The 22,744-nt window shown below is 33.4% G+C and overlaps 1 protein-coding gene across 4 annotated transcripts; it reads left to right on the top strand.

The window, feature by feature from the left end:
- Positions 1 to 7,060: 7,060 nt before the first annotated feature.
- Positions 7,061 to 21,351, top strand: LOC110023752 (cactin). 4 transcript variants are annotated; one of them, XM_020723314.1, is made up of 14 exons: positions 7,061 to 7,315; positions 7,375 to 7,780; positions 7,879 to 7,970; positions 8,639 to 8,735; positions 12,969 to 13,040; positions 13,151 to 13,213; positions 13,422 to 13,562; positions 14,205 to 14,300; positions 16,034 to 16,318; positions 16,999 to 17,137; positions 17,220 to 17,362; positions 18,633 to 18,806; positions 20,475 to 20,741; positions 21,010 to 21,351. In XM_020723314.1, the coding sequence occupies exons 2-14, from the start codon at positions 7,556 to 7,558 to the stop codon at positions 21,127 to 21,129; spliced, it is 1,914 nt and encodes a 637-aa protein (XP_020578973.1). In that variant the 5' UTR covers positions 7,061 to 7,315; positions 7,375 to 7,555; the 3' UTR covers positions 21,130 to 21,351. The 4 variants fall into 4 exon arrangements, with proteins under 4 accessions (XP_020578973.1, XP_020578974.1, XP_020578975.1 ...); XM_020723315.1 differs by having other exon boundaries at positions 7,378 to 7,780; XM_020723316.1 differs by having other exon boundaries at positions 7,513 to 7,780.
- The last annotated feature ends 1,393 nt before the right edge of the window (positions 21,352 to 22,744 follow it).

A 22,744-nucleotide genomic window follows, 5' to 3' on the forward strand; every position in this document is an offset into this window, starting at 1 on the left:
AGGAAACACGAGCGCCCTGTCTCAAAGCTTCGATAAAACAAAAAACAAAGTTCGAGTGAGGGGAACCACAAGCACTCGTATGGGGCTAGACTCAGATATATATTTATACTCGAGCGTCCGTGAAGGCTACTCGGTCACCCGAATGTATAGAACCCGCCACTAGTCTAGAACTGTGGCTTGAACGAACTGTGGCTTGAACCTCACTTAGTGGGTTATTTCCCAGCCTAAACAAGTATTCGTCACGTGGACAATCAACTTTAAAGTATGTTTTATGTTTTTAACATGCATACAAATTTTAAACATGCAAATGTTTTTGCTTGAAAAGGGTTTGTCAAAACTTATATTTTTTTTTAGAAATTTTCGTTGTCCACGAGTCGATTACATTGTCGGGCGTGGGACTGCCAACAACCTGAGGAGGTTCGAGCCAACTCCCGCTAGACTTATGCCGGTGAAGGATACCGTTATCATATTTTTCATCAAATGTCTGGATCTTGATATTATAGGATATGACATCTTTCTGCTCTATCTTCGGTGTGCCTTTATCATCACCACCGTACGCCCCAAAACGACTACTTGCGATCTTGCTTGATGGTTTCACGTGTAGCAAAAGGCTATAGGTGGACACTTATGCATCGGACATAAGCATCGAAAACCGAACCAAGAAGCAAGGAAAAGAAAAGAACAAAAATGGGGTGCGAGAGAGGAGGGGATAATCCACCTGAAAGAGCGAAACAAGTAAAGGGTGGATTGACCCTCAAAACCACTTCTAAAATGATGGATGAAAAGTCCCCAAAATGCTACTCAACGATCTACGAATCAACCCAAGAGGGTATCATTTCCTCCAATTTTTATAATTAGATCAACCCAAGAAGGGTATTCCTTCCAAATCTTGTTACGAACAGGTCAAAACGGGCGTGAATCAGTGTGACAATTGTATGCACAGCTCCGCCACCACTTACATGAATACACACCCAAGCCCATACCTAAATGTTGCACTCACGTCATCCAAATATTTCATATTGTATAGAAAATGTCACCGTCAGAGCCTCATAACTGCAACTCAAAGGAAGCGGAAGCCCACAACTAAAATCCCAACTCAATTAAAATAACCCACACAACCTCAAATTTTACATAGGGTCAACCTCGTCAAAGCTTCAAAAATTCTCATGAATAAAACGATCAAGTTCTTATTTTAAAAAAGTGAACTCCTCGAAGTTTTCAAATTCTCACACAAGTATCACATGTAAACCTTTTCCAAAGCCCAAGGTGGCACCTCCAATTTCCAATAAATTTACATGTTTCGTATCATGAAATTGAAAAAGAACAACTTTCCAAATAATCTTATAACCTCCATGACCCAACATTTAAGTCCACACTTTGAATGTGTACATTTATGTATTTGAAAAGCCCAAGCTTAAAACTTCAGAATGCCACCCAAATCAACAATCATGCAAAGAGATGAAATGACATAAACCATCTCAAAAACTGTCAACTTAAATATAGCTGCAAACAACGCCTAAACATCCTCAAAATCAGCAAGTTTGTTAAACCAAAATACAACATTTAACTCTTCCCAAGAAGATGGATACACATAGCTAAAGTAGCGTTTAAAGCCCTTTCAAAGCAGCCCTTGAATATTCTTCCAAAAAAAAAAAAAAAAATTTTTTTTCCAATTTGATTACAATTCTCATTCATTCTAAACAATAAGCTCATGTATGAAATAACAAAAAGAACAACTCAAGTATATAGAAAAAAAAAAAAAAAGACTATATGGATGCTACAAGTATTAATAAAATTAATAGTTCCAGCAAAACAACTTGTTCACTATTTCAATACATCTCAAATGCAAATTCAAGGTACGAACAAATCTTTTATATATATAATATATATATATATATATATATGTGTGTGTGTACCCATTTTTATTCAGTCTTGGACTTCCTTGAATAACCACACTAGCTCCAAATTTTATCAAATGATAAGTAGTATCGCGCAAGCATGTTAAAAACATATGACCACTCATAAGAAAAGGTGTGGCATGTATATAAATTCCCAAAAAAAAAAAAAAAAAAAAAAAAAACAACTGAAAAGCAGAGAACCCATTATTCATATACCTATATGACCCCTCCAACCCCATTGATGTAAAAGAGGCTGAGCTTTCTACATAAATGAAAACGAGCACCCATACAGGAATAACAGAAAAGTGTAAGCAACATAAATACAAATCCCCAAATTATAATATGTTTAGCCTATCCTTTATCCCAATTCCGATTCACACATATCTACCCTTTCTGTATCATTTTTTTTTAGAAGTTATGGTTCCTAAAAAAAAAGAAACAAGCCATGAATGATATACATGCAATCATCCAAAGATCTAGCATTAAATGCACGAGTTCATCCATATTTTTGCAGGGGAGTTCATAGTTATGTAAAGAATAAGAAGAAGGATTCTCATGGTATGAAGCTCGCCATAACTAAACTGCCGAAGAAGGGGAAAATTATAAGGAGCTTACCTCAACTAATCACTAAATCAGAAACGAGAAAAGCAAGAAACCCCAAAAATGAAAGTTCTAGAAAGGAAGTAAGCTCCACCGAAATTTTAGCCCCGAAACTTCCACAAATCTTCTCCACAGCACTTCCAAAAAGCCTCAAGCATACAAGAGATGAACATAGTAAGGAAAATTGAACCAAGGAGATTTAGAGGAAATTTTGGAAGCACCTCCACCCTTTCCTCTGAAAATTTCGGCCAGCCCCCAAACTCTTCCCCAAGTGGGTTTATATAGCCAGGGAAGAGGAGATGCATTTCCCGTCGCTTACCTGGGCGGTGAGCCAAGCCAAGGGAAACGACAAGAGTCGCGCGGGGGGAAGATGACCACAGCGGCATAGCTTTGTCGCAGAGGAGCAGCTCGCGTGGCACGGCGTGGAAGAAGATGACAAGAATCGCAGAGGCGTGGGAGGGGAAAGCCAGAGCATGACAGAGGGAGTAGGTAGAAGCTTTTCGCAGGGCGGCAGGCGTACGAGGAGGGGACCTCGGGCCGCGGTTCGCTCAAGCGATGGTCTTGGACGGAGGGAGCGTGATGGATGTAAATTATCCCTCAATCAATCAGGATTACTATTATTATTATTTAATTATTTATTAGTAAATAATAATAATTTTTATTCTTTTAATAATTATATAATTAATAACTAATTAATTGTTCTTTTACAAATATTAAACTTTTATTTAATAATTAATTTAAGGATTTTAAAAAAACTAATTAGTTTAGTAAATATGAAATATTAATTATAATTATTTATAATAAAATATTCCTTGAATTTAAAAAGCTAGCAAATTTTGATTATTTTGTAATATTTTAAAAAGCCAAATTTACAATATTTACTAAAATCAAGTGCAATTAGAGGTGTAAACGAGCCTAACCTTGTGTTCGGCCTGTTTATATGTCGAGCTAAAAAATTGTGTTCGTGTTCGAATCGTTTGTTTAGCGAGTCGAACAGGAACAATTCACGAACAAAGAGCCGTTTTGACAACCCTAATCATGTAGCCATAAAATGTTAAAAATTGGGACAAAATTTAAATTATCATTTGAATATAATTTAATAATTTTTATTCTATTTTCTTAATTAATACTTTTAATTGATTATAAATCTTTGTAACCTAGTAGTAAATTAATTTTCTTAAAAATACTTCTCATCAAATATATATATATATATATATCTGAGTAGTTTTTTAAAAAAAATTAATTGACTGCAAAAATTAACGAGCTGAATACGAGTTTCTTAACGAGTCGAACACGAGTTGTTCACGAACAACGAACCGTTTTGATAGCCCAAAGTGCAATTTGTTGTTAAAGTCTAACAACCACAAAAGATTTTTAAAACCCAACATAAATTACAAAACAAGTTCACAAAACTTAATAGGATTTATTAAATTCCTAGCCAAATAAAATTTTATGCTTTAACCCTTCAGAATTTACTAAATTCAGATTTACTAAATCTCATTTAAATCCATTAACAAACAAATTTTAGAATTTAATCCTTCGAGATTTACTAAATCCCACTAACATAAATCTCGTGTAGCTCACGTTTTACTTTGAACGCACATCCATATTTCGTTTTTCACATTCTCCACTTTATAAATGCAAATATTGCACCCGGAGTCCGGACGTTTGGACAACGGACGCCAACGACATTTTGTTTTCCTCCAAACCATCCAGCACATCGCATCCGTTGTCCAAACGTAGCCCCCTCCCTTTCGCCATGGGTCGCAACCTAGAGTAGAGACAGATTTTTCACTTATATGCCACCTTTCCAATGCATGAAAATGTGAATCATTTGAAACATTTAAGTGGTATAAATGTAAAAAAGTAAAATTTCGTTGTTAGATACGTAAATAATAGGATTTGGTGGTATTTATCGGTGCAATGAATACATCATTACGTTACATCGGATTCATCGAAATAATCCAAACAAGGTTTGATCAAGCCAACAAGATTGGGGAACATCATCCAAAGGGATTCAAGAAATATATTATATGTTCATAGGACAGATTTAAAATGTGTTATTACAAAATACAATCATCATGAATAAAAATGTAGAAGAGCAGAAAATAAACCTTTCTAAGCATGAGCTCCAGAGGCTGAGTCTGCAGGAGCATAATCTGCAGTTTGTTTATCAATGGCTGCTTTGCTAATAAGCTTCTTCTTGCTTGAAAATAGAATATTGCAAAACTCTCAGTTCATTACAATGCATAATTCTTCTTCTTGGTTTGGGATATTATAGGGTCATGAGTCATTGTTTGTACTAAAAATTTCTAGAGAAATATCATGTTTTAATTCAAGACTTGGTATTATTTTCCCTACCAACAAATATTATCTCTTAATTCTCGTATTGGTTGACAAATTATCTTCTGCCAACAAATACCTCGGTGTTCCCGTATCATATTCTCCGTCAATACTATCTAATTATCGAGGGCTTTTGCAAAAAAAATGATGAAAATTCTTGATGGCTAGATGGTGAAGACCCTATCCTTCTCTAGTAGACTTCAAGTCTACCAAATTCTATGTTAGTGGCCTAATTGCTTACTAGGTTAAAGAGCTTTTTACATCCATTTCCGTCTTAAGAAAACTAGAAGACTACTGCTAATTCCTCTCTGATGATAGCATTGACTCTAGAAAGAGTCGCCATATCTCTTGGATTAACTCTCGTTCGCACAAGGAAAAATGAGCTTGAGATTTCTGCCCCTTCCCCGGTCATCTTTTATTGGAGAAAAATATCATTCTTCTTGCTAATAAGCTCAAACTTTTCATCAGTCTCTCTCTTAAAAATGTTTAATTCCTTTTTGTTTAATGATGCACAGGTTCAGGGTAAGAGTCTTTTGGAGTCGTTTAACTATTTTGCACCTACATCTCTCTCTCCAAAATAATACTCTGGTCAATACCAACAACAAGCCTTTATCCCACAAGGTGGGGTCAGCTACATGAATCCTTTTTCTTTTTTGTGTCCTATTGAGTGTCATATTTTCATTTAATCTTAAGAAATTAAGATCATTTTTTATACAATTTGCCCGAGTCTTTCTAGGTCTACCTCTGTCTTTCTTAACATAAGTCAAATCTAAAATATCTACTTCTACCTTTCTTAGCATAATAATGCTCCTGTCAATACCATTATGAATAATTCTACTTGATCCATCTCATCTACCATTATTTTATGATCATATAACATCATTACACCTTGAAGACACTTTTCTTTAAATAAAGGAACAAACCTTTGACTTCAAAGGCTCCATGTACTCAAATCTCATGAATATTCACCTAAGTCAATTGAGTTTTACATAAACATTACATGACTCAGTGGCTAATTCTCTATTTTTGAATGGTTACTCGTATATTGGAGTAAGGGATGATGGCTATTATGATTTTCACATATTAGTTTTGTCCAAGTAGATATTAAACAAATAATCATCTTTATTCTAACTTCCCTTTCTTCAATTTATTGAGTTCAACCTCCTTAATGAAAAACACTTTCTACTTATTCCCTTTTTTGTCAATTCTTAGAAATTAAAGTTAATGATGTTAAGAAGATCACATCTCATAACATTCACTTTCTTTCTAAATGTTACTAATCCATAATATATGGAGGGTGCATATGATAAACTTCATGGCAATAAAATCTTGGGTAGCTCTATCATCCTTCACAAAATAAGTTTTCAAGTAAGAGGATATATGTCAAAATGGGAACATTTGAATTAAGCACTAGGCAAAAACTCTCCCATAATCCCACTTAATTTTGTACTGGCCAATGATTTTTGCTTTAGTTATATTCTAGTAGCCTATGATTGGTTTATACTGCAACTATGTCCTCAATTGGTTTGCTACCAACCTTTCTTTATTTTTCATTGCTTTCTTATGGGATTCCAACAATTGTTAATTATGCTAAAACTCTAATGGTTTTTGCTTTCATGTTATTGTTGACCTCATTTTTTGTGAGGTCTAGTCTTCCTCTTAGGGTTTAGGATCAGCCATAGAGACCTCCCTTCGACTATCATAGAACCTTAGAAATGAGATCCGCCTCGTTCTAGAAATTAAACCTACTCCTGTACCATTTTGGAGTTTCGCGTGTGTGGTATCGACTTCTAGCACTTAGAAGGGTGAAACCAACATGAGGAAACCCAAAAGGGATTCCTATAGGATCTTTTGAGCCTTAGGGTGACATTCTGCATAATTCGCACTCTCGCGCGAACAAACTTCGCAATTCAGAGAGTCGACGCGTCCGATTGCTACAATTTACATCGCTTGCACCATTACCTGTCGAAGACTCGAATAAACTTTTTGAGACGATCGATCGCGGGTCGAAATTTTGTGAAATTTGAATTTTGACGCGTTTTTGACCCGATTGTCGACGACATCGTCCGAGCGATCCCGGATGACAAAACGGACTGCACCGGCGCGTCTGAAACATCGATTTTGCCTGAGAGGGACACCCATTTTGCTTATGCACCACGCAATAATAAATTACACGAAATTTGAATTTTATCCTTATTTTAAATCCCTAAAGCCCTGAATCCGTAAATCGAACACACGCGACTCCCATCCTTCCTCTCGTTCGCGACCCGACCGATCCCTCCCCCTTCCTCTTCGATCGCAAGCCCTGGCCGAGCAGCGCTCCCTCTTCGTCGCGAGAGATCGACAGGATCACGCTCCCTCCGTCCAAGACCATCACGCTCCCTCCGTCAAAGACCATCACCTGTTGAGCGAACCGCCGACGGGATCACACTTTCCTCCTATTGCTCCTCTCCTACCCGAAACCATTGATGAAGGTAACCTCTCGTCTTCTTTATCCGTCCAGATTTACTAAATCCACCCATTCCATTCACAGCAGGTGAATCGGGGGTTTAAGGCGGGAATCTGTGAAATCCGGATTTATCAAATCCGAGGCTTTATCTTGTCCAAGACACCGTCTGGCAAGATTTAGGTTAAATCCAGCTTAAATTCTGCTCTAAATCCGTTACTGTAGTAATTCCCCGGCGGAATCTGATTACCATTGGGCTGAGCGCTCCATGGATCGGCATAAATTAGATGCGGTGAGTCGTAGGGATTATTCATCTCAGCCAAGTCGCAGAAACTCTAAAAGAAGTCATAGTAGACATGGTCGGGGGGACTCATCTGAAAGTGACGGTGGGTATGATTTTGGATCAGATGATGGCCACAAAAAGCGCCATAAATCAAGAAAAATATCGGAGGAAGAGATTATGGAGTATATGGCCAAGAAAGCGCAGAAGAAGGTATCCATTTTTTTTGGTTATGCTTATGCTATATTTCTTGTTTATAATTTTTTTCATTATGTATTTTTCAAACTGTAACATTTCATTTGTTTTTGAAGGCGCTGAAAGTGGCCAAGAAGCTTAAGTCACATGTGGTCTCCGGCTACTCAAATGATTCAAATCCTTTTGGAGACTCAAATCTTACTGAAAAGTATATAAAGCTACAACATCTATTCAATAACTGTATTTTCTTTGAAATCAATTCTTTAACAATCTTTATTAATTTTTTTGCTCAGCAATGAATGTTTTGATATTACCTTGGTTAAAATTTCTATATTAATATGTTAAATCGACTCTCTATTCAATCCAAATTAAATTTTTTTTGAAGGCTGTTTATTCCTGTTAGGTAGTTAAACTTATTTGTGAAATGCGTGGTTGATTGGTTCTTGGATTGTATATTAATGCCTCAATTAAATGCTCCCTAGTTCTATGCAATACACACGCTTAAGTTCTGTCCAAACTGTGCTAGTTTTTAATAAAAGCTGCCATTAATGGTTTGCTGAATCTTTTTTGAATGTTTTGCCATGCTTGTGTTGGTGTGGTGCAATGATACGATGCACATATTTATGAGGTTTCCATGTTGACATACTATTTAAATGTTTGGATTACCATATGACTTGGGTGTTCTCTGATTCTCAGTGGTTCTGCTGGCATGATTGGTTGGTTGCATTATGTCATAGGTTGTGTTTAAATATTTGAATATAGGCTACACTAAGATATTAAATTCTTCGTTATTTTTTCTAAGCTTAGTTTAATTTACTTTTTCCTTTTTAATATTTTTTGTTTCTTATTGTTGCTCCTTTTCTTATCTGCAAATAGGTTTGTATGGCGTAAGAAGATAGAACGCGATGTCTCTCAAGGCCTAATTGTGGACATATCTATTGCATCTGAGAAGAAAAGACAAAGGGAAAGAATGGTATGCAATTTTTCTGCAGCTTATGATTGATTAAGCACCCGTATTTTTACATTAGTTTTAAGGATATGAAAATCCTATATCATGGTTACCTTTACTTATTTTGTATGTACTAAATAATATTGCGTTTGTTGATATACAATATTGAATGAGAGGATCATTACACTAAATGACAGCAGTATGTGTATTTTGGAAGAGTGGCAATTATCTAATACTTTGTACATAATATGATTTAGATTCCATAAATTTGTTATGGATGCACAATATAAGAATTGTACTTTCATTGAGATTCATTATATAGCATGATTATTTGGGCACTGGAAAGTTTTGAGTTTCAAATAGTATTGCTTATGCAATATGGTTGTTAGTTTTGAATAACTATCTTAGTGAGAGAGTAGGTTAGTGTATTGCTGCATGCTAAAGCATTGCTGCTTAACTCTAATAGTTATACATATTTTAAGAAAATCATAGGAAGAGATTGAAGAAAACTATATTTTCTTTGTGTTATGATAGGAGCTTGAAGCAAAAAAGTTTGAAAGTATTCTTCTAAGAGAGTTGAGTTGCTTGTGTTAATCTTGTCAAAAGAGGGATGGAGCTCACCACATGTAAAATTTTTCGTGATGTTATTAGTTGTGTGCCACGATGTTGGCTAAGGCAGAGAAATAGTGAAAATGGAGCAGGGGTATTTTTTGATAGAAAATTTTATGAAGAGGTAATTTACTGGAGCCAAAATAATGGAAACTATAATTTCATTAGCCAAAAAGTACCAATGTAGCTTGACATTTCTTATCAAGAACATTTGTAGCATGGATAATCAATTTGGACTTGATGTGCCGCCAAATTGATAAGCAATTTGGACTTGATGTGTCACCAAAATCAAGTTGATTTGCATGAATTTCAATGCATTTGGGCATTGGGTTTTTTGGGAATCAAATTGAGGACCATCTAAACTCTTATTACAAACTTATAATCAAATTGAATGTATCGACGAAATGAGCCAAACATGGTCTAATCCAAGTTCGAATGAACCCGAATCAAACATCAGAAGCATAATTGAAAATTCAAGGCATTAGTTGGAGGACTAGATGCTTTTCAAAATTTACGAACTTAAAATTAAATTAAGCATCTCGACGAGATAAATCTAATGAATCCAAGATCACTAAATTCTAACATCATTAATATACTTATATACTTAAAATACCTTGCGACCAAAAGAATCATTTGTAGTCATTCGATGGAGTTTTAGATTCTATTTATATTTAGGGGGATAACACTTTTAAAATCTGTAAAATTAACAGACTCTTTTCATGAAAACTAAAATTGCAGTGGGCTGGAGACTGGATTGAAGATGGGAGAGAGCTTACGGATTTGGAGTATCCTTGATCGCTATTTAACCACTACCATCATATCGTCACCTCTCATCCATCATCATCAAATCATTTTCGTCCAATCTTTGGACCATCCTTGTCTCTCCATCATTGTCAGGTCACCATCACTTGACAATCGTTACTAGGTTGTTGCTGCTTGTCCACCACCGTCAAAACATTGCCGTTTGAATATCCTTATGGAACCACCTTCACTAGTTCACCTTTCTTGAAACATTGGCACTGGTTTAATGCCATCAGACCATTGCTACCTGTGCATTTCCATCAAATTGTTGTAATTTGATCATCGTTGTTGGATTGCTGCCATGGGTCCAACATCAGACCACTTTTGTCGGTCCATCATCAGAGTCCAAAATGAACTACATGCTTTAACCACGTGAAACTTGGCTTGTGTATGGAGCTTTTTGAATCTAAGATATAGGGCAAAAAATCACATAACCTTTCTTTTTCATTAAGGTCACGTACCATCAATTTATTTTGTCGAAGTTGCTAGATATCAAGGGACATTCACATTAATGCTTGCAAGCTTAAGAGATTTATTAAAGAATTTATGTTAATGAAAATTTTACTTATCAGGACATTATTGCTCTCTGATGTAACATATGAAGAGCAATTATGCTCGAATATCCTGGGAATGAGATTTTCTTCAGTGAATGTGATGGCTGAAAGGTTTTGAGCTTATAGAATTTTGATCATACACCGCTCAATTAAGCATGTCTCATATCTACTGGATCTTTAGAAGTATGGATTAAAAATTTTTTGAGGCTCCTTTGACATCAAAAGGGCTTCATATACACTGAACAATTCAAGGATTTTTCTAAAAGTACTTTTTTTTGGGTGTTTAGGACTTCGTCATTGGTTGCTATATCTTTTCATTTATATGATTTTTTTTGTGTCCATTCTTTTAAAATGCTACTGGCACTTGCTTTTGAAAATTTTGAATTGTTAACGCCAATTGAAAATGAATAACTTCTCGATTTGCCAACTATGAATATCAGTTGTTTCTAAGCAATTCCGGGTAATGTAGGTGGCACTTTTTCCGGTTAGTAATCTTTTTCTGCTACTCTGTACTGTTTCCATAAAATGCTCTTCTTTTTGGCTCTGCTGAGTGAATCACTAGAGATGTGATCATTTTTACGGGACTTACATCTCATGGACAACACAAGTTACTTGTTTGAGACTTGGCTCTTTTTCCTTGTATGGACGATTCATGGATCTCTAACAATGAAATGAGTCGACTGGCTTCTAATATGCTCAAGGAGTTCCTTGCAACAAACTTTCCAGATCCGGACTACAAATTTTGGCGGAGATGATGCTGTTGAAGATAAACCCCATATCTATCCAACCAATTTAAAAATGCATGTCTAGCAATGAAACCAATTTTGTTTATGTTCATGTTCATGCTGCCCTTATTTATAGAATTTCTTTTGTATTTGAGGGCTCTTCCATAAAAAGGGCTGGATGGCACTTAGCAACTTGCTGAGGTTGATGGGTGAGTGGATTAATTTTGGCTTGCAAATATTCTCACTCTAGTACATCAATTTTTTTCATCTTTTTCTAATCTCTATTCTCCCTCTTCACTTTTTAGGTCAGAGAGTGGGAAGGATATTTGGGAGCTTGGGTTGAAGTGTGAAGGTAGTTGAAAGAGAAGGTTGGTTCTCATTTATGAGTGGTATTTAGGGTTTATTGAAGTGATGAGCTTGTGTTGAATGAAGTTCCAGGGAATCTGTAACAGCAATAGAAAGAATTGATCAGGTCTCAGTGAGTGCTGGTTTTTTGAGTTTTGATATATATGCTTTGGCTAAACCTATTGATGAAAGGTGAAATTTATATTCTGAATTTTGATCAAAGGAATTTCTCTCTCCATGTAATCAGATTGTACTCAATATAGTTGAATTTGGCCAAGTTTGAAGTAAATACCAGGTTTGTGCTGTGCTAAAATTTGTTTAGCCATAGCAATGATAAGTTTTTTTATTTTTTAGTGATTCAAGGGGAGCTAGATTCATATTATATTGTGCATTGTCTATAAAAAAGACAGTGGACTTCTTTTCTTCAAGACTACCGACAAGGTTCTTTTATTGGAGCACTAGTGATTGATTTGGAATCTGATTATAAAGGATTTATATGTGAAGTATTAGCAATTGTATGTTATATTTAAATCTTGGCATGCTTTATTAAGTCAATAGTTTTGGATGAGATGTGTTTTTAAATATGGTTTGAGCAGATTCGATCATATATAAATGAAATGCATCGAGAAAAGTCAACTAATACAAAATGAGAAATCTTGGTAGCTAGAATATAGAAAAAAGCAATTACCATTTCTTTCAGTATGTGGAAACACCTGTGTTTTGGCTTTTTGGATTGGGAGTTTTGATGGAAATCAAAAGAAGATCATAATGAACAGTTTACTGTTCACCTTGAAAGCATAGTTCTTAAAGTGTTGACATCATTAGCACTAGCTTTTTCCTACATTGAAACAATGAAGCTTTCCTTCTGTAGAAGTACTTCAAATGTTGCCTTCTATTAATTGTCAATTTTTCAAATATAGTTCTTGTGCTGTGTCTCATGGCTAAAATATTTATTTGATGCCCTCCTTTGTTGTTGAAAACTATGTACTGGACTGCAACATAGATATGTTTCTTTCTATAGTTTTTATAGCACTTAATGATTCCATATGCTTTTTTATAGAATTGCTCTACCATAGAAGGTTTTCAAAGTCTCAGGGTTTTTACTTTTTTTTTTTTTTGTAAAAAAGATGTCAACTATCAAAGAGCATACTATGCATTTTTTTCTTTTGTACTTTGGCAGCTTCTTTTATTTTTTTAACAATGTAATTTTATCTCCAATATAGGCTGAGATTGAAAAGGTTAAGAAAAGGAGAGAGGAAAGAGCAGTTGAGAAAGCACAACATGAGGAGGAAATGGTTGGTATAGGATTTGAACATTTATACTTTTGGATTTCTTTTCTTGATCTAGAGAATTCCAACATTAACTTCTCGTGGCATGTTATGTCTAACTTTTTGTGTTCTAATAGGCTATGCTAGCAAGGGAGCGTGCTAAGGCTGAATTTCAAGATTGGGAAAAGAAAGAAGAAGAGGTATAAATTGCATTATGCTCTTCCTTCTCTTTTCTTTTCTATACCTACTCTCCTTGTCTCCCACGTGCACTTTCATGCAAGTTACTTGGACATGCAAGCACACCTGTTAACAAAGTGTCTCTTTTTGCCTTTTTATCTCTCTTTTTCATGTAAATTCTGTATATTTTTGACTTCATGATTAACATTTAACCCATTTTCTTTTTGGCAGTTCCATTTTGATCAAAGTAAATTTAGATCAATGATTAGACTGCAAGAGGGGCGTGTGAAGCCAATTGATATACTTGCCAAGAATCTTGATTGTTCAGATGATTTTGACATTGAAATAAATGAGCCTTACATGGTATTTAAGGTAGGTTTTCTTCCCTTCCAATTTCTTTAACTACAACTTTTTATTTCTTTGTTGCGAACCCCCTCACATCTCTTTCTTTTCTCTCGAGTTTTTTAATGCTTTTCATCAACGACTTTGCTGTGGGTTTTCTTATTATGGCAATGAGCAGTTGCTAGATTGGTTTGGCATGACATTGAGTGTGTAGTATCATGAGCATCTGCATGTTTGTGGCATGCATCTGCGAGATCTTGCAAGACATTGGACATTGAAGGGCTAGTTTTTCAGGATTGCAAGTCTGACCATTGTTGCTGAAAACTGTAGCTACTAATCATGATGGTTAGGTTAGTTTGTAAAAGGAATCGAGGATAATGTCTTTGACATAAGCATGCATATGCACACTGAAGTGTGCAGGCTTACACATTGCTTATAGCTTATAAAAATCCCATATACAATGTTTCACCCCAAGAATCACATCTTATTCACAATCAAATTAGCAGAGCGAAAAAAAACTGTATTTTGTGTTGTCAATGTGTGTTGTGTTTTAAGTAGTCAATCATGGAGTGAAGTATTATTATTATTATTTTTTTTGGTCAAAGCATATAAGATTAAAGCTATGTTTTTTACTAAATGTGTGCTTTTCTTTTGTTTTTTTCTGACATATAGGGCCTAACAGTTAAAGAAATTGAAGAGCTTTGGGATGACATCAAAATGTATCAGGACATGGATAGATCTACAGAAATTCGAATCAAATTTTGGGAGGTAAATTTTTTTAGGGGGGCATTTACATACATACCACATATTTTTATCCTTACACATTCAACACCTAAACTTTCATATTTACATGTATGGCACTAATTACTTTAATATCACTTAAAAAATATTATTTTAAACTTTTTAAAAGTGAAATACAGCTTTTAATGAATAAGTTTATTACCCCGAAGTGTTATAATTATAAATATCGAGCTTTAGGTATTAGATAGATAAATACATAAGAATGGCATGGTTTGTATGTAAATTTTCTTTTTTTTCGTTTCTTTTGTCAATCTAATTTCTAGTTTCCAGTCTCTCCACTAATGATAACTCTGTTGCTCGTCTTCTAATGTTTTTGTTAACCGGCTGACTGAATCCTTCGAATTGTAATGAAAATAGTAAAATAGTTATCATCCTTATATTTTTAATCATTTGTTTTTTTTTTATGTGAGGCCAATGTTGAATCGGAGATACACACAGACCACACAGATACATACATATATATATACATATATATATATATATACATATATATATATGTGTGTGTGTGTGCGCGCTTTAAACTAAGACTTCCATAACTGTAAGTAATTAATTATGCTTAAGATTTAAACCAACGGTTCATCCATCTGTTTTTTCCCCCATGATTTTTAGGAAAAGAAAAGTTGCGAGGAAAACTAGTTTATTTTGGTAAACTTGCAATCCACACAGCTTGCATGCATATTATGCTTACAGTTTTTCAATGCTATTTGCATTTCTAGATGATTAATCCTAAATTATAAGATTTTTCTACTTTTATAAAAATATAAACCTTGAAATAAATAAGTTATAATAGCATAATGCAATTTTCCACTTTATGGATATGAAATTTGGTGGCGATAACTATTACCAATAGTTTCAACCTTCTCTCAGTGTGCTATAAATCACTCTAATTTTAATGATAAATATTTTTTTGATCATACCAAAGATGTTTTAGTTGAAACGGAATTCTCCTGGGTTCCCAAGCTAGAAGTCATAGATTCAAGTCTGGCCTGTGCCATTCTTTAATTAAATATTCACTTAACCTCACTGTCTATAGCTAGCCTGGTTCCTTAATTATCTGTAATTGCATTAGGGTAAATTTTTGTTATTTAAAAAACATATTTGTTATCATGTTAATATTAATTTCATGGGTTCAATGGTAAGTTTAATCGAACTGTTTTAGTTTTGCTATGTTTGAACATTTATTTGTTTGTTATCAACATGCATTTTTAGGATTTATTTTTGCCCATTTTTATGGATACAACAACAATATTTTTCACAAATGAACTTGTGAAGTTACTCTTTTGTTGTCTGAAATTTGAAATGCCTTTGTGTCTCCTAGAATCATTTGCCAAACTCTTATTAAAGCATGCTTTATTTAGTTTCTATCTTTGAGCTGTTTAGCCAATTGTTGAGACAAGTTAAAAGAGAAAGGGCTCCTAGTACCCCTTTACTTGCAGCTGCACAAACCTAGTTTTGTATATGTAAAGGTTCGTTTATCCCATTACATAATAGCATGATTATTTTCAGGATTGGTGACTAATGTAATAAGCATTCTATTTCTGTCCCCAAACATATATAATCAAATGTTTTTTATATGTTTACTAAATTGCAAAGTAGAACTTGTTAGTAGTTTTATCTTACTTTCGATTGTCGAACATGCTTTGTTGAGTATTTAATTTATGTCATAATTCAGTGTATTTTACAAAACTTATTCCATGTAGGCCTTAATGGTAGTATGTAGTTGGGAGCTAGCTGAAGCTCGCAAAAGGGATGCATTGGATCGTGCTAGGGTGCGTGGTGAGGAACCACCTGCTGAGATTCTAGCTGAAGAAAGGGGTTTACATTCAAGTATAGAATCAGATGTAAAGAGACTTTTAGAAGGAAAATCTTTTGTAGATTTGGAAAAAATGCAAGAAAACATTGAGTTACAAATGCGGTCTGGTACTGCTAAGGTTGTTGAATACTGGGAAGCTGTTTTAAAACGTCTTCAAATCTACAAAGCCAAGGTAAAATTTGCTTTCTGTGATATCCTTAGTGGATGTGCTCATTCATTACTTATCGCCTATCACTTTTTGTGTTTAACTTGTAAATTTACGTGACTAAAATATTCCATCTCTCTATTTAGCTTAACTTGATTTTTGATTAGGAACATACTTATTATATTCATAAGGTGAAAGTTCTTGATTTAGTTTTAGTCAATTTTACCTTTCTCCTTGCAGACATGCTTGCTTGCAATTATTGACCTGTTAAATTTTATCATAGTAATGATTTACTTGTCCTTTTCATATTCTATTGATAAGTTACTAAGTGAGTTCCTACTCTAAAATTTCTGTTAAACCATATTACTTGATTTTGATGGTTTGAAGATGGTTCATGGGAAGCAACTAGTTGTCCATTATAATAAATATCTAAGGTTTTAGCTGCATATTTTTGAAATTTGGGACCATTATGTAATGTGTATTCAAACCTTTCAAATATTAGATTATTTGTATATTGAAATACTAGTGGGCCATCCTTTCAGTTCATTTTGCTTGTTTGAAGGTCTATTGTGGTTTATGATCTTTCTTTTACAACCACAAATAAGTAGCCGGTGTTGGGGAAAATGAGATAATGATTCATGTAAAGTTTTTTGTAGAGTTTTTATTAAATATTTAGTATTTTTATGTCTATTTATAATTAAACGCAGGCTTGTTTGAGGGAAATTCATGCCAGTCTTTTGCGGAAGCATCTCCTTCATCTAGAGCATCCTCTGGAGGATGGGCAGGTTTTTGAAAAAACAGAAACTATAAAGCCTACTGTGGTAGATGATGTAGAAGTTGCAAATGGTATGGCTTTGTTTTCTGTTTAGGACTTCATTTTTTCATTCAGTTTATGCATATGGCTGATAAGCGTGTTTTTTTTTAACAGAGCATCAACAGTTTTTTGATGATATTGAAAAAGATGAGTCAGATAATGAGCCAGAGGAAGAACTAGGCTCATTTTCCCCTAAGCTCCTACATGTAGTTGAGAATGAGGAAGCTATTGATCCTGAAGAAGACCAGGCTGAACTGGTAATGAATCTTAATTTTCTTTTCATGCATGAAAGAACTACATTCAGTTACTGTATACATTATTATAGTCTTCAGGAGGAGCAGCTTATCATAACTATTTTTAACAGAGTCAATCCATTCCCTCCAAAATGTTATTTAGTTAAACTGTGTGATAAGCTTGGCAAGAATAGAAAACTCGACTGAGGAAATTATGAACCTGGTGGCTCGTACTAATTTTGATTTGACAATGCCAGCCATTTGTGATTCAATTTAATTGATAACCATATGGGTGTTTTTCTTAGTTAGGTATTTCTTTTTGAAAGATATTCAAACCAGGATAACTTTATTAAATCCAATCATTCTTTTTCAACTGTCATGTTAAACTTCTTTTATTTACCGATGCATTTATATGCTTTTATTGTAAATGAGTAACCCATTTAATCTATTTCTGTTTCCTCTACACATTCACCTTCTCTCATGTGATTTTTGTGCAATTCACCCTTTGTAGTCAAATTATTTAGTTGACATTGAGAGCTTGGAAGAGATCAATTTTGATAGTCGTTAAAGAGGTCTATGTTTGTTGGGTGAAATGGAAAGGACTATGAACATATAATAGAAAGACTCCTTGCCTTTTGAACTGCAATCCTTAAACAGTGTCTCCTCAATTAGTTGAGAGTAGAAACCTGAACATCGTTTAGTAACCTATGAATATGATATATTGGGTTTGCCAATTCCATCACTCCTAGTTATAGCCACGGTAGGTGTAGTTTGGTATTTTAATTATTTTCTAGCTATACTAATTTGTTCAACTCTATATATCTTTTATTTTTTTAATCAGTAGATTCTATTATAATCTTCTGCTTAAGCAATAGTTCTCACACCAACAAAGCTAGTACATATGTTTGTGCATGCTATACGTCGTAAGAGTTTAATGTGTGAGCAAGTAGTGGGCTAATGTCACATCTTTTGATGATAATATACTTATTTGGGTATAATACTTTGTTATTTCATATTTTATTCTTTTATTGCATGTTCATCTTAGCATTATCTTATCCTGCTTTACTAGCATCTTTAAAGAAATGCTGGTTTGCCTGATCTCATTTCCTTTGTTGTGTTATATCCTAAAGAAATCTTCAAATATTTTTTAATAAAACACTGCCTTTAAATTTCATGTTACAATTAAGTATTAAGTAAAATATCAACTTCCATGGACCAACTTAAGTTAAGAATACAGAACTTAGGGTACATGTATTATAATTCTTATTAAATACTTGACTGTATGCATTTCCAGTGTCGAAAACGTGAAGCTGTACTAACAGAGCAACAAAGAAGGGTCAAGGAAGCAATGCAAACAAAAGTGATCGTGCTTGATGACTTGGAACTGAAAGCAGTTAAAGCAATGGGAGCAATGGAGGAGGGTGATACTGTTTTTGGTGCTGGTGCTGAAGTTAATCTGGATTCACAGGCGAGTTCTTTATTATTATTTTTTTTTTTTGACTATTTCATCTTTATTTTTTAGTATTTTTTTTTAACTTATTTCTTGTGGCTTAACTGACTTGAACCCTTATGATAGTACTGTAAATAACATGGTGGTTATAGCTCCTCAACCTTAGAGAAATAGTGCAGTAGATAAAATGTCCAGCGACATTATATAGTAACCTGCATCCATCACTCATGACAATTTGATGTATTTTTTGTAACCAATTTTTTTTTCTAAATGCAGATAAGAACACTAATCTTAAGCAATGATTTATTTTGCAGATCCTTAATTGATAGTTTAATCCTATTTTGTACATAGCGACAAAAGTATCATTTACTCTTGCATATGTTGATTAGGAAAGAAAGTCTGAATAATGTTTATAGCGTTTGAAATATTATGTGCGACATATCCATCGAACTAGTTGCCCAAGTGTCTATTACTTGCACTTGAATAAAAACTGATATTGAAATATTTGACAATGTTATATCAATTGTTATCTTGAATATTTTTCTTGAATATTTTCTTCTTCTAGGAAAATCTACATACTCTTTACTTGTCGCAAACATTGCCAATTTTCTTTGTACAAGTAGATCAGAAAGTCGTGCTTTGATATCCGTTTGTTAATGTTATCACATGTTCTACTGAAGAAAATGACAATTAACTTATATGCTTTTATGAGATTGAATATTTTTTTGATAGATATGGCAGCATGGGTCTGTTTATACTTTTTTTTTTGACATCATTGTTGTGCTTAATTAGCCTTTTTTTTAAAGTGGGTTATTTATAATTAATGTTTGCAAATGTTTTTTTTTTTCCTTTTTCTAAAAAAATTTTAGCTATTCATTCATTTATAACTTCTAAAAGCTTGTGTTATCTATATTATAACATTAATATTTGATTGCATATAATAATGTGTGCTTATGGTGGATGCTTTAATTCTGGAGAGAAGCTCAGTCCATTGCTTCTGGCAAGCACATTTTTGTTTGATGATCAAGAAATTTTTGCTGAATTTAATAAAAAGACCACGTCATAGCTCCCTCCCTCTTTCTCTCTCTCTCTCTCATCAGCTCTTTTTTTAATAGTAAAGAAACATGTATATTTAGCAGAATAAAATGAACTGTATTTTGCTTGAAAGATTTATTAGAATAGCATATATTCTAACAAACTTTCTACAATCATTAACAGAATGTATTTAAAAAAATAATTATCTTTGTTAGTAATTAATATCACAATCTCTGTAACCCTATTCTGTCTTTCAAGTCTGATAGCATTTACAAGTCATAACATTCTTCTTCCAGTTGAAAGGAAACATCGTAATTGTTCGGACGCCGCACCATTAACTTAAAAGGACAATCCTGTACATATCATAAATAAATAGAAATCACACCTCAATTAATTTCCTAATGAATATGTTCTTGTATCTGCACAACTTCTCACAACTGGTGCCATAGATCAGAATTTGGTCATATGTTAAAAAAAACATTTTTATATAAAAAAAAAATGTCAACAATTGTTTCCATCACTGTTAGTTTAGCAGTTCTGTTCTTTCTTCCTTTCAATATTACTGTTGATTCTTACTCCATTGTAGCTGTAAAAATTTTGATTCGGTGCCATAATTTGCAATAATATGCTAACTTGACACAGTGCATGCAGGTGTACTGGTGGCATGACAAATATAGGCCCAGAAAGCCAAAATACTTCAATCGGGTTCACACAGGATATGAATGGAACAAGTATAATCAAACACATTACGATCATGACAACCCTCCCCCGAAAATAGTGCAGGGTTATAAGTTCAACATATTTTATCCTGATCTTGTCGACAAATCAAAAGCTCCGGTGTATACGATCGAAAAGGATGGCATCAGCAACGAGACATGCATAATAAGATTTCATGCAGGACCACCTTATGAAGACATTGTCAGTATTTATTTATGGCGCATTTACATACATTACACACAATTCTTACGTATTTACATGTCTCATACCTAAACTTTCATCATATTTACGTCTTTAATATCACATAAAAAATAGCACACTTGCTACTTTTTTTCACTCGTAGGTTTAATGAATATGAATATTTAGGTGTGAGATGTTAATACATGAGAATTCTATGCTCCACATGTAAATTTCCCTTAAATTTATTTATATCCTATTCTTGAAGTATTGCTCGTATTCTTACTCGCAGGCCTTTCGAATAGTAAACAAGGAATGGGAGTATTCTCATAAGAAGGGCTTCAAGTGCACATTCGAGCGAGGAATCCTTCACGTTTACTTCAATTTCAAACGATATCGTTATCGTAGGTAGAAGTCCCAAGTTTGCAATCATTGAATTGCTTCGAAGAGAAAACAATGAGTGTGATCGATCGATCGGCGGTTGAAGAAGATCAGTCTTCGCTTTGTATTTGTAGCCCATATTTTGCTAAAATTTAGAATTAACTTATATGTATATATGAAGCCACATCTTATTGATACTTGGTGGCTCTAATATTGTTACTATTTAGTTAATGTTAACCAAAGTTATGTTTGAGAAATTTTATAATAAACTCTTGTAAATATATATATATATATATACAAATGGCTTTTTTGGTTATTTTCAACCTAATCATTGGATTTTAAAAGTAACATTCATTTATTTTATGTTTAAATATTACTTGAGATTACTTTATATATAAAAACTCACTAATTATTTCTAATGATAATTTAAATATCGAAAATCAATATTTAAATATGAACATAACAATATCTAAAGCTCTGAAATCCATGTGAAATTATCTAAGGAATAAGAAGTTTGAAACTAGAACCATTTAACCTTTGAACTATAAAAAAGTTATAAAATTAAAATAAAAATGTTTTAGCAATTAAAATATTTTTGAATTTAAAATTTAATAATAAAATTAAATGATGATGAAATTATAACTTGAATAAAATTAAATTAATGTGAAATTTTTATAGGCGCGTTGGGGCTTCTTTCAAATATTTTTGTAACTTTTCAAAATTTAAAATTAAATTAAATTGAAATCAATTAATTTAAATAAATTAATTATTGAATTAAAGAAAATTTAAGATAAACAAAAAAAAATCCTTAAATTTTCTTAAAATGATTCTCTAGTGACCCTTGATCTCAAAGAATAATTTCATTAAGATTTGAGTTGTATATAATGATGTTTTGCATTTTCTCTTAAAAATTTAATTAAAATCATAAAATAACCCTTAAGCTCTGGGCATACTCCTTAATACCACTATTAAATTCTTATGAAACAACAAAAAAGTTATATTGATACAATTGAATCAAAACATAATTAACTTAGGTTAAAATGAACAATCAAATTACACTAAAAACCCCTTAAGACAATTCAATCTTAAATAAAACTTAAATCTTAAAACTAAAAATCCCAACCTCAAAATCCACTCATAACACTCCTCATAAGTCCTTTGCTAGCTTATGAGAATGGTATATGTAGGTTTATAGGTTTGTCAAACCAAGTCAAACTCAATCAAAGTCAAAAATCAAATTGAAACTAATCAATTCAAATTTAAATCAAATCTAATTAAACAAAATTTAAACCATTAAAACTTAAACAAGCTGAATCAACATAACTCAATCAAACTTATTAATGAATCTAATTAGGTAACCATAGTTTTTAGGGCGGTGTGTCACAATTTTTAAGTGAGGTGCCCACCTTATTAGTACTAGTGAGCTTTGAAGAGCAGGACATCCTCTCTAGCAGATCTAACTTTGCATCACTCTTTATAACTTAAAAACAAATCTCAAACTAAAAAATTAAATAAGAAATATAAACTCATTCACAAAACATTTATTAACTAAACTCAAACCATCTACCTGTAATACTAGAACACAAAACATGAATTGTAACTCAAACATAAGGACTGAATTCATCTCGCCTCACTATCCACACATT

This window comes from Phalaenopsis equestris, unplaced genomic scaffold, assembly GCF_001263595.1.
Source record: "Phalaenopsis equestris unplaced genomic scaffold, ASM126359v1 Scaffold000229, whole genome shotgun sequence".
NCBI lineage: Eukaryota > Viridiplantae > Streptophyta > Magnoliopsida > Asparagales > Orchidaceae > Phalaenopsis > Phalaenopsis equestris.

Bases quoted from the DNA above. Each gene is read 5' to 3' on its own strand.
- LOC110023752 (XM_020723313.1), top strand. From the start codon at position 7,556: ATGGATCGGCATAAATTAGATGCGGTGAGTCGTAGGGATTATTCATCT. The intron at 8,736-12,968 runs GTATGCAATTTT...TCTCCAATATAG, and splicing joins AAAGACAAAGGGAAAGAATG to GCTGAGATTGAAAAGGTTAA. The intron at 17,363-18,632 runs GTAATGAATCTT...ATGCATTTCCAG, and splicing joins AAGAAGACCAGGCTGAACTG to TGTCGAAAACGTGAAGCTGT.